The sequence below is a fragment of the Mauremys reevesii genome, linkage group 7 (assembly GCF_016161935.1).
Source record: "Mauremys reevesii isolate NIE-2019 linkage group 7, ASM1616193v1, whole genome shotgun sequence".
Classification (NCBI taxonomy): domain Eukaryota; kingdom Metazoa; phylum Chordata; order Testudines; family Geoemydidae; genus Mauremys; species Mauremys reevesii.
The window spans coordinates 107,277,724-107,290,548 of record NC_052629.1 but is presented as its reverse complement, the minus strand read 5'-3'; the positions used below and the strand labels follow the sequence as shown (position 1 = coordinate 107,290,548).

The following is a 12,825-nucleotide window of genomic DNA, read 5'->3' as shown; positions in this document are numbered from 1 at the left end:
GTGGGACTCCACTGGAACCGGTGGGAAAGTACTAATTACCAATAACTCGAGTGGAACTTGTTCCATTGTTATAAAACCAATATATGCAAGGTCAGAATCAAGCCCAGTACGTCCTGTATTCTGAACTTGATATTGCTTCTTACTAATGTAAATAGCAAATCTCCTATTGACTTAAATGGAAACAGGATTTTGCTTTCTGTGAACAAATGGCTAGAACAGTTATCTGCAGACTATCTTCACTAACATCCTGGGGCTCTAATCTCCAGTCACAGGGTGCTAGTAACCCACACTGACCTCAATGGGGGCTGCTGAGTGCTCTGCACTTTTGAAGATCAGATCATTTAAGATATCTAAATCTGTATTTAGACACCTAATCCTATATTTGAAAATCTTGTCCAACTGTACTGGATTGTGGTCTACATGAGAGTAAATCAGGAGTAACTCCTCTGAAGTCAATGGAATTATACACTAGTAAAAGCGTATAACCCACGTAAGGGTATGTCTACACAGTAAAAGCTGTACACGGATGTTAACCCTGATTCTGAACTCACTAAGGGTATGTCTACACAGCAAGAGTTGTGCATGGGCTAACCTACCAGCGCTAGCTTGGAGCAGCCAGCTCAGGTAACAATAGCAGTAAAGACAGCACAACCCAGGCTTCAGATCTGGCTAGCGAGCCAAATCCATACCCAGGGTCCATGCCAGGCTTCTACTACCTGCACTGAAGCCCACACTGTGCTGTCTTCACTGCTATTGTTACCTATGCTGGCTGGTCCAAGCTAGCGCTGGTAGGTTAGCCCATGCACAACTCTTGCTGTGTAGACATACCCTTAGTGAGTTCAGAATCAGGGTTAACATCCGTAGGCGCAAGATCAGACCAATGATATCTTCAACTAAGGTTACATACCTATATACATCCCAGATTGGAAGCAGAGTCCATGAAATTTCCAGTGTCCCACTCACTCATTCCTTAGTGTACAATATTAACACACCCACAGCCAAGGAGAAAACAAAAATTGTGCACTGACTAATTGTGCAAACTATACTGAAGTCAGTGGAGTTACTCTAGATTTACTCCAGTATAAACAAGAGCAGAATTTAACTCATGGAACCTAGATCTGGAGCATACCATGGAGTACTTACCCTCGGCTAAAGGGATCTGGGTTTCTGGGATAGTACAGTGGGGTGCCACATACTCCTCAGCAAACTCACAGAGAAGACAGTACCAATCATCAAATCACAACTCACCCCTTGCTGCATGCTGTCGTTGGCTCGGTCCGTAATTTCAGAGACAATGAGTAAGGCAGCTGAGGGGTGAAGCAACACAGAAAGGCACAAAGCACATGAAAGGTTAGAAAAAGCAACCTATATCCCACCTTTTTATAAATATATCTTTTAAAGAAATGCATTGGCTAAGTTGCATTGGCACCTTCTGGGGCAAGCTGCCCTTAATAACTAGGATCCCAAACAGTCCTACTTGCTTTCCACATCGGGTCCCCTCTTTCCTTCCCTTTGTCTCCCTCTTGCTATAATACCATGAGTCAAGCTTGCCCCAAACAAGAAAGCTCATGGGACCATCTTTAGGTGCTTTGGAATTTCACCAAATCATCTTGTGACATATCTTCCAGTAGCAGTTTTTTGTAAGCATGACAGTTTATCTTTATCTTATGGCTAGTGCTTTAAATGGTGGGCCAAGTTCTGCTTTCAGTTATATATAGGGTCAGTTAAGAGTAACCCAATTCATTTCAACTGATTTATTCCAGGTTCACACTGGATGTGCTGAGAACAGTATTTGCTTGATTAATATAACATTAGCCTTGATCCCCCTGTGACCTCATACTGACTTCAATGGGAGTAGCCCACGAAGATTATTCCAAAGCAACTAGAAGGCCCTATCATGATAGGTGCTGAGCACCTCATTGGTTCTTTATTTTGAACAAGCTGATTTTGATATGTTGTCTCTCAAGTGTATGTGTGCTGGTCAGAGCTCAAGGAACAAGTACACCGCTACCTCGATATAACGCCACCCGATATAACACAAATTTGGATATAACGCGGTAAAGCAGCGCTCAGGGGGAGGGGGGAGGGCACACTCTGGTGCATCAAAGCAAGTTCAATATAACACGGTTTCATCTCTAACGTGGTAAGATTTTTTGGCTCCCAAGGACAGCGTTATATCGAGGTAGAGGTGTATAGACCAAGCCTTCTTGCTGATTCCAGACCTCTGCAGCATCAGCACCAGTGTAAAACAATGGTGAGCTGCAAGTTCATTCTGGGTAATGGCATGCAAATAAACACATAAGCCATCCCATTTTGCTTCAGAAGTATCATACCCAGCATGGGTATGCCAAGACTGGATTAGGATTTAGCTGGTGGCTGAGCTCTGGGAATGAACCAAAAAGTTTGAGCTAGGCTTGTGTGTGCACTCAGTTCTCTTTCTGTAGGCTCTGCATGCCGGAGCTATAGGAATTCCCCAAATCTTAACCTCCAGATCTTTACTGCATGTGCTTGTGAAATAGCAAGGGACCGTCAGAAACTGTGCTCTGCTCTCGTTCTAGAGTTGGATATGAACCAATCCTTAATCAACCAAATCCAGATCGGGATTAAAATTCTCTGGCTAGCACAATGTGCTGAGCCCAAACAATTCAGAACTTCATGAATTATTTAAATCTGGGATTGAATCCCAGTTCTGTGGCTCATGCTTGCTTTTATTTATTCACAGGCTGAGAAGGCAAGGTAGGAGGCAGACAACAGCAGTCTGACTTCCCTCTTACTTGCCCTGCACATGACCTCAAACCTGCTTTGAAAGGTTGCCTCCTCCTCCTTCCTCACAGTAGTAGAAGGTGGGTCAAGTTTCCGTGTTAATGTGACCATAGGCCTCTGATGCTGAGCAGAAACGACCGACTGGCAGCTGAATTAGAATTTGAACTTCCATTTCAGTGAGAAGACCCTGCCTCAGGCCATTCCACATGAAATACGGAAACAGGACAGAATGCAGCTTTACATTGTGCCTTTCACACTCATTGTGCCTGAGTTTGATCTTACTTACACCATTTATACACTGCTATAAACTCCATTCCCTCCAGTGGAGTTACTCTTGATTTACACTAAGAGAACAGTGAGACCCATGCAACCTGAGATCACTCTGTACTAATGAACACAGCATCACTCTGGCCAATATTTTCTCCTATTAGAAAAATCAAACCGCTTAATTTTTTATCCAGAAGTTTCAGATTTTTTTTAGCAGATTTGGTCATTCTGAATGTATGACTGGTCAGACACAGACTGCTCTGATACCATTGGGAGTTGAGGGTCATGCAATAAATTGTTGTATTAATAATTAATATACTTGGCCCTGTATAAACCCAAAAATGTATGGTCTCTGCTCAAAGAGTTTATACTGGAGAGGCAATCTCCCCTAAATTAGCAGTGAGACCTCAGATCAGACCTATGCCATCGCAGTCTGGGCTTCATTCACACATTCCTGGGACAGATCTCACTGCTAGTTATTTATAATACTAAATAAAAGTTTCTCTTCTACCCATTTGAAATTACCTTGTGTGTCTTCATACTCTGCAGAGTCAGGACAAAGGTTATTCAAGTAATCTGTAGGAAACAATCAGATATAGAACATCCAGTAAATTCCCAGATAATTAAAGAGTTTGGTTTGACTAGTTGAAACACACAACTGTAATACCCCATAACCCTTTACTCTTTTATAAAATCACCTATATGGGAAACAAAGGGAGGTCTGGACAGATTTAATTTCCTTCCAAAATTAAACCTGGCTTTTTTTTAAACCGAGTTTTGTTTTGATATTTTGGGCTCATTCAAATCTGAGATTCAAAGCAAAGACTGTCAGGTGTAAAACCTCATGAACTGGAACTAACTAAAATGTTTCTCAGCCAAGAGAAGCTGCTGAGTGTGACACAGTTTGATTAATAAATGGTCTTCTGATGAATGTTTTCTATTTTCACATTTGAATGCAAGGTACTAGATAGAATGACTGTTTTTCCTATATTAATAGGAAAAGGGACATAGTACAATTCAATATTTCTCAATGTTCCAGTAACATAGAGAATTTAAGTAATGATCACAGGAGCTAAATTAAAATTTGAAAATAGATTCTGTAAACTATATATAATAGGAATCTTACTTAGAGGCCAATCTTGCAAACCTTTACTCACTCAAACAGTTCCATTGGCTTCAGTAGGGCTACTCATGAGAGTCGGGGTATTTCTCTCTCTCTCTAGTTCCTTATGTGACCCTCATCACTGCAGTATCTGGGTGCTTTTATTTATTAAATCCCAATCCTGAAAATATTTACTCTTTTAAATTAGCTCTTTGATTAATGCAAGCCCCCAAATGTCACATTTGAGAATCAGGTCTATATCCCAAAGTGCAACATGGATCATGGAACCCCCCAGTCCTCAGTCTCCCCCACTCATGTGAGTTCACTTCTTCCAGGCCCTCCCATACCTCTTAACTGTACTGGTCTCTCATCTGGATTCTGCAAGGTTAAGAGGAGTCTGCTATTGTGCCTTTCAAAGCCTAGTCTGGCAGGGAGGTAATGTGTGGTGTTGGCATGCCGTATTTAGGTTTCCCTTTCCCAGCTGCATGCTCTGCACTTGGCTAGAGACATTTAACTAATGTGGGCAACTCCTTTTGGCTGTAGCACAGTAACTGGCAACCAGTGTTGAGATTAAATACCTTTCCTTATCTGGGTAGAAACAGCTAGTTGTGAACATAAGAGCCGGTGTATTTTATTTTTCACACTGTGCAGAGAAATTGAATGACTGTACCTTAGCAAACCCTGCCTGTCCTATCATCTGAGGGCATCTGCTAGCATCCATGGACTTCTCTAAACCTAGATGAACTGCTGCAGCCACCCATTGTTTAGAATGTCTTGCAATGCCTATACAATACCTTGTATCTGCATGCAACAGCCATCCTAGGTGATTTACAAGCATTGGTTATACCAGGTGGCTGCAATGCCCGGAACAAAGACTATCTCATGTCTGGGTGTACCAGTGCTATCTACAATACTATCTCCTGAGTGTGAATGGGAATCCACAAGCATTGCAGCTGCACTGCTTCTCCTAACTTTGTCTGACAATGAAGTTCCTCGTGTTTGGTAACCGCCCTAAAACTCTCAGCAATAGTGCTGGCTCCCATAGGATTAAGTGCACCTGAAGTCCCAGAATATACTGTGGTGGTAAGGGGCACTGTGTGTGTGGACACACCAAATCCATTCTATCAGAACAGTGTTGCTGTATGGATGCACGTAACCTCTATAAGGACAAAGCATGACAGCTAAATGTCACATACAACTGTTGTTCCTTGAAAGGCTCCATCGCCTGGTATAGATATACCCAGAGAGGGAAGCAAGTCAGTCCAAAATATCCTCCTACTGGTATGTAGTGCTCACTTGAGTCACTGTTACTAAAAAAGCAGAAACAGCTGTGAAAAATGAGTTGCATCTTTGATCAATGTGTTTGGAGCAAGATGAAACTGCTGCTAATCTGTGCTGTGAATAAAATTTCAGACAATCCCTTTGTTCTGCTGCATTTATAGGAGTCCCCTCTAATATGCTCTTCCTTTTATCAGCTGTTGAGTATGGGAGGGGTTTGCTGCTTCCTTCTCACTGTCCCATACTTAGGTCATCTCCCATCTTTCCCCACCCACACACATACGTATACCCAATATGGTTCTTTATCTTTACATCTAATGATCTCTGGTTTCCTGTGATTCCATCTGATGTACTGATCTGCCCCCACTTCTGCTGTGCTGTGCTGTAACATCCCTCCCTAACCAATTCACTGCTGTTCCCTTGTAGGGAGCCTCAATATCCTAATCCAGTGCACTGAGTGTTCATGACATGTTGCTGGGTCCTATCCCTGTTGGAACGGCTGCTCCTCCCACAAACTACAGCTTTGGCTGGAGCGGATTAGCAGTGGGCAGGATGAGAAGGAGCAGCCACAAGGAGCCAGAATCTCAGGGGACATTCTTGAGGAGAAAAAGAGCATTCCACAGAGTGTGTGACACATGTCAGGGATAGGGGGGAGCATAAAGAGAGATTTTGTGGTGTGGCAAAGTTTAGACTGGAGTTTTTCCAGAGTTCAGAGGTGTTGGCTCAGGATCATCTCTAGCTTTAAGTGATCCAGGTATGGGCTAAGCTATGAATGGCATCATAAGTAAAATCAAACATATGTGCTGACAACAAGTGTCTGGGCACTCTTCCTTCCCTGCCCATGGATACCAATATGGGTAAGTCCAGGAAAATGAGGCTTATAAGAGTCTGACTTTGCACACTCCAATCCTATAGTTATACTTCAGCATGATCTCACTAAACAGGGGTCTTTCTCCCTTCACTATGTCCATAGCTGTCATTAACCCCCAGTGGCCTGTCCAGTGTGCAATTCAATCATTCGCCAGAGCTAGATCACACATTTGGATTCCAGCCCGTTGTTCTGTCCGTATTCTGTCCTCTGCAACCCTGGCCTGCTATCTACATATGGCTCCAGCACAGTGCAGGAAAGACGGGTCTCTGCTATAGCAAGTTTAGAAGTGTTTTAATCTTGCTGACCTGTGAGTAGCACGCGGTACTGGAATATGCGCTGCACCACTTTCAAAAACTGGTGTTTCACATTCAGGGGGCTGCCGCCAGGATTCTGCTGTCCTCAAGAGAAGGGGAAAAACACAACAGTCAGTGCTCTGTAGTCTGAGTCCTGGATTATAACCTCACATGCCTAATGCACCCCCTGGAGATTCTGCCATGGCGACTACATACACAAGTGCTACTGAGCTGTTTCCCATTTATCCTCCTAGCTGCATATATATCGGAGCTTAGATCTGAATCTTCATCTCTATAAAGAACCAATACAGGAAAATTTAGCATTTGATAGCACCATTCATATTCAATATCACAAAATAGTTCAGGCCAAGGTGGAGGAAATAAGAAAAAGAGAGGCAGAGAACCAAGCAGAAGCTAAGGTCAGAAGAGAGATTTTAGAATGATATCCAAGGAGCCAAAGCAACCAAATCAGCATGAAGCTTGCTGGGTTCCCATAGGCCTTTTTGCCATTTTTCAGATTTTATGTCCATTGGGTTTCACGTTAAGAATCAGGCTTGCGTGGGCCAAATACAGCAAAATACCCCAATGAGACTAAATTAGGGAAGCTGATCCTCCAAACACCTTGCACGGTCCTCCAACAAAACACAAAACAAAACAAAACCCAACAATCCCTCAGTTGGTTTGATTTCCATATCCAACTCCCAAAACTAGCTGAGTTGCATATGGCTTCAGCTTTCATTGTTCAACGTTTGCACAGCTCTAGCAGCGACTTGGAAAGAGAGGAAGGGGGACAATGTTAATAGTGATAGGAATATGATCTAATCAAAGAAGGTCCGGTTTCAGACAGCAATGATGCTTTATGTTATTGCTATATTTAGCTGCTAGCGATGAGCACTCTGGAAATACGGTGGTGTAGATGGAGAGATAGAGATGACACTTTAATGTTTTTGTTGTCACAGGGTGACACTGGCCCTTTAAGAGGCCAATGCACCTGTTCTTGGCACCTAGTGGTGTGTTCAGTCCACTAGCTCTGCCCATCATCCCATGCTATAGCAAGTTAGATGAATGGACCTGTACAGATGACCTTCCCTTAACTGTGGGGAGACATGGGAAAGGATCAGCACATTGCCCTCTGGGTGGCCAATCCTATCAACCTTTAAGGCATGATTTTTGTCTGCAATTAAGAATCATTCAATCTATCAGCAAAAGGGGAGCATGTTGTTCACTGAAATAATGGCAGCTGTGAAACTAACCAGTGGATAATTACACCAAGACAGTGACTGAGATGGACAAATACAGACTGATTTAGCCGAGGGAGTATATAAATTGAGCAATAAATGTCACAGTTTCATAGATTCCAAGGCTAGAAGGGACCACTGTGATCATCTAGTCTGCCCTCCTATATAACACAGGCCCTAGAACTTTCCCAAAAGAATTCCTAGAGCAGATCTTTTAGGAAAACCATCCAATCTTGATTTTAAAATGGTCCGTGATGGAAAATCCTCCATGACCCTTGGCAAATTGTTCCAACAGCTAATTACACTCATTGTCAAAAATTTTCACCTTATTTCCAGTCTGAATTGGTCTAACTTCTACTTCCAGCTATTCAATCACATTGTACCTTTTTCTGTTAGATTGAAGAGCCCATTATTAAATATTTCTTCCCCATGTAGATATTTACAGACTATAATCAAGTCATCCCTTAACCTTCTCTTTGTTAAGCTAAACAGATTGAGCTCTTTGAGTCTATCACTGTAAAATATGTTTTCTAATCCTTTAGTCATAGGTGTGGCTCTTCTCTGAACCCTCTCCAATTTATCAGCATGCTTCTTGAATTGTGGGCACCAGACCTGGACGGAGTATTCCAGCAGCAGTTGCACCAGTGCCAAATAGAGGTAAAATAACCTCTGTGCTCCAACTTGAGATTCCCGTTTATGTTTCCTAGGATTGCATTAGCTCTTTTGGCCACTGGGAGCTCATATTACGCCAATTACTCACCATGCTCCCAAATCTTTCTCAGAGTCTCTGCTTCCCAGGCTAGAGTCCCCCATTCTGTAAATATGGTCTGCATTCTTTGTTTTTAGTTGAATACGTTTGCATTTAGTTGTATTAAAACACACATTGTTTGCTTGTGCCCAGTTTATCCTCTGAATCAGTGACCTGTCCTCTTCATTATTTACTACTCTCCTAATTTTTGTGTCATCTGCAAACTTTATTAGCGAGGATTTTATGTTTTCTTCCAGGTCATTGATAAAAATGTTAAGAAGCATAGGACCAAGAACTGATCTCTGAGGGACCCCACTGGAAACACCCCCGCTCGATGATGATTCCCCTTTTACAGTTACATTTTGAGACCAATCAGTTAGCCAGATTTTAATCCACAATGTGTGCCATGCTCATTTTATATTGTTCTAGTTATTTTAATCAAAATGTTGCGCTACTGAATCAAATGCTTTACAGAAGTCTATTACGTCAACACTATTACCTTTAGCCACCAAACTTGTAATCTCATCAAAAAAGATAACAAGTTACTTTGACAGGATCTATTTTCTATAAACCCATGTTAATTTGCATTCATTACATTACCCTCCTTTAATTCTTTATTAACCGAGTTACATATCAGCTGCTCCATCATTTTGCCTGGGATCTATGTCAGACTGGCAGGCTCATAATTACCCAGGTTATTCCATTTACCCTTTTTAAAAATTGGCACAACATTAGCCTTTTGCACAGTCTTCTGGAACTTCTCCAGTGCACCAAGACTTACTGAAAATCAACATTAATGGCCCAGCAATCTTTCAACCAAGGAAACCTAGTCAAGTTCACTGATGTATCTAGGCCACTCTAAAGGTTCATAAGGATCATCTACATTAGGGGTCAGCAACCTTTCAGAAGTGGTGTGCCGAGCCTTCATTTATTCACTCTAGTTTAAGGTTTCATGTGCCAGTAATACATTTTAATGTTTTTAGAAGGTCTGTTTCTATAAGTCTAATATATAACTAAACTATTGTTGTATGTAAAGTAAATAAGGTTTTTTAAATGTTTAAGAAGCTTCATTTAAAATTAAATTAAAATGCAGAGCCCCCTGGACCAGTGGCCAGAACCTGGGCAGTGTGAGTGCCATTGAAAATCAGCTCATGTGCCGCCTTCGGCACGCGTGCCATAGGTTGCCTACCCCTGATCTACATGCATCCGACGAAGTAGGTATTCACCCATGAAAGCTCATGCTCCAATATGTCTGTTAGTCTACAAGGTGCCACAGGACTCTTTGCTGCTTTTACAGATCCAGACTAACACGGCTACCCCTCTGATACATAAGGATCATCTGGCATTGAAGGACTATTTAATGGCTTGGGATAACTTGGGCTGCCTTGGTTCTGGCTAGAACTACAGAAATAAGATCACCCCCGCCCTCCCATGTAATTTCACTCTTAAAACCCACCACAGAGGTGCAAATATTTATGCACCTATTTTGCAATTGTCACCCCAATCCTGTTTTTTGAAAAATTGGTCCTTTAGCACCTAAAGCAGTGAAAACGACAAACAGCTGTGCCAGCTTAAAAATCAGGGGGGAAAAACCCCCTCACCTTTCTTCCTTTCTTTTTTAAATGCACAATTAATTTTATGATTATTTACTCCTCTCTTTACACAGTTGTGAGTGAACAGAAGCCCCAGGATAGAAAAAGCACAGTACGCTCCTGAGCTTGGATTTATGACTCAAATCAAAATCCTATTAACTCTGATTGTAGCTGAACTTCAAAGCAACACACTGCTGAAAAGCATTAACACCGGAGCCCTTATCCTTTGCTGTGTACCAGGGGCCAAGGTGCACCGCTATGATTGCTTTGCCTCTGCCTCCAGAGGCATTGAGTGGATGGCAAAGGTGACAGTCAGAATCATTTGGAAAACTCCAAAGACAGTTTGAGAAGGAAACAATTGAACTGATTAATGTCCTAAACCAGAGGTTCTCAAACTGTAGTCTGTGGACCACTAGTGGTCCGCGAGCACCATTCAGGTGGTCCCCAGATAGTTCCCTCCAAGGTGCACACCTGGGTGGCCCCACACGAGAGAATGGCGGACCACTCACCTAATTAGTGGAGCCGTGCAGGTGTAGCTCAACTAATTAGGTGCCTGGACCCTGGAGAAGGTGTAAGGTGAGATGGTGGGAATAGGGGGTAGGTTGGAGGAGGCAGTGGGCTGAGAAGAAGGGGTGGGGGGAATTTGGGATGTGCAGGGCTGTGGCAGCCAGAGAAAGAGGTGACTTTCCCCAGCTCCAGGGCTGTGGCTGCCGGGGAGAGATGGCCCTCCTTACCAGCCACAGCTTGGGGGCTGCTGTAGTGGGGGAAAGACCCCCCTCCTTCCCAGGCCCAGCTCGGGGGCTGCCGTGGCGGGGGAAAGACCCCCCTCCTTCCCAGCCCCAGCTCAGGGGCTGCAGTGGCGGGGGAAAGACCCCCCTCCTTCCCAGCCCCAGCTCGGGGGCTGCCGTGGCGGGGGGAGAGAGGGCGTATCTATGGCATTAGAAATGTAAGACTACTGATATTAAAATATGAGTTGTGTACTTTTATTTGTAGAACAAAAAAAATTTATTAATAAGGTTTTTTTATATAGCGCTTTTATCCAAAGCGCTTTACAATAGTTAGCTAACAGTACAAACAGCATTTGGAAAGATCATTAAGTGGTCCACTGAGACCATCAGCAATTTTCAAGTGGTCCGCGAAAATAAAAGTTTGAGAACCACTGCCCTAGACAACATGACGAGGATTAAGGGCCCAATCCTGCAAAGTGCTGACCAACTCCTGGGTTATGTGTGCAGGGGTGGCTCCAGGCACCAGCACGCCAAGCCACTGGGGGCGCTCTGCTGGTTGCCGCGAGAGCGGCAGGCAGGTTGCCTTCGGCGGCATGCCTGCGGAGGGTCCGCTGGTCCCGCGGCTTCGGCGGACCTCCCGCAGGCTGCCACAGAATCCGCGGGACCGGGGAGCTCCCGCAGGCAAGCCGCCGAAGGTAGCCTGCCTGCCGTGCTTGGGGCGGCAAAATACCTACAGCCACCCCCGGTTGTGTAGCGCACTCAACCCCGAGCATTAAAGTCAAGGGGAGCCAAGTCTGCAGCAGAATCAACATGGGACCCTAAGCTCTGAGTTGATGAGCTAGAAGGGTAATAAATTGTAGGTGCTCCCATTTCTAGGAATGAGATATGAAGGGTCTGAATGTTACCCCTTTTTTCTGGATGAGCCTTGTGTTCAAATCCTGCTTATCTTACTCATAGGAGCAGCCCCACTGGCTTCTTTGTCAGCAGGATTTGGCCCTCAGTTTGTATCAGGAAGACAAGAAGGTGCAGGGTAGATTGGCTGAGCATGATAAGGAGCACAGTGGTTGTCAATAAAAAGCCTGCATTTGCCAAGTTTCTGCCTAGTGGAGTGTGAGATTCCAGCCCTTCCCTCTGCTTAGAACAGGAAATTACATCAGTAACCATAAGGTATCTGTTGGCAAATGTTGACTTTCAAATGTCAGGCATGCTGCAGAGGAAGACATGATCCATACCTCATGGAACTGACATTCTAAATAACCTTTAAAATATCAGAGCCTATTTATCCTCACAGCCTCCCTATCACCTAAATGTTGTTTATTCCCTTTTTTACAGATGGCGGAAATGAGAGAGAGAGAGAGAGGCCTTATATTGATGGGCAAAAAAAGGGCATCCTTTTCAATTGTATTAACTTAGTCAGGTTAGCTTAACTTGATTGAAAAGCCCCATCAAGACACAGGCTAACATATCAGCTGGCTATGTTGTAGCTAGTCTAAACTGTGGCCAGCCATTATGGCTTCAGAGGCACTAGCCTGCGTCTTGGTGGTCTTTTCAATCTGTTCTGTATAAGTTCTTATGCCACAATTATCATCACAGTATGTTAGGTGTGTGAAGTCAGCTGAGCTAAACATAATTGAAGAACACTTTTTGCCCACCAGGACAAGGTCAGAGAGGTTACTTGACTCACGGAAGACCACAGAGTGAGTTGGTGGCAGGGATGGGAAGAGAGCCTAGAAGTTCTGACTCCCACATTTCTCTGGTCTTGTCAGTGGATTTTTTGCATGCCTTTTTTCCTATTATTGCTTCCCTGCCATGGCACGCCCTATTGGTTATTATGGAGGCATGCTGGCTTCATAGGGCAGCAGGACAGACAGATAAGTAGGGGTAGCAGCAGAAGGAGCAGTAAGAGGTTTTAAAAAATGTAATGAAATGCAGTTTTAAAGAGAAG

General features: G+C 43.7%; 1 protein-coding gene across 3 annotated transcripts in view; it reads right to left on the bottom strand.

The window, feature by feature from the left end:
- The window catches only part of FGD5 (FYVE, RhoGEF and PH domain containing 5), a 153,048-nt gene that overhangs the window by 40,112 nt on the left and 100,111 nt on the right, over nt 1-12,825 (bottom strand). For 2 of the 3 annotated variants that reach the window (XM_039482230.1, XM_039482233.1), the window contains exons 8-10: nt 6,587-6,674; nt 3,556-3,606; nt 1,249-1,307 (exon numbers count right to left, since the gene is read on the bottom strand). In XM_039482230.1, the coding sequence (XP_039338164.1) occupies nt 1,249-1,307; nt 3,556-3,606; nt 6,587-6,674 (198 nt within the window). The remainder of the gene's footprint in view (nt 1-1,248; nt 1,308-3,555; nt 3,607-6,586; nt 6,675-12,825) is intronic. The other variant, XM_039482231.1, reaches the window with a different exon arrangement.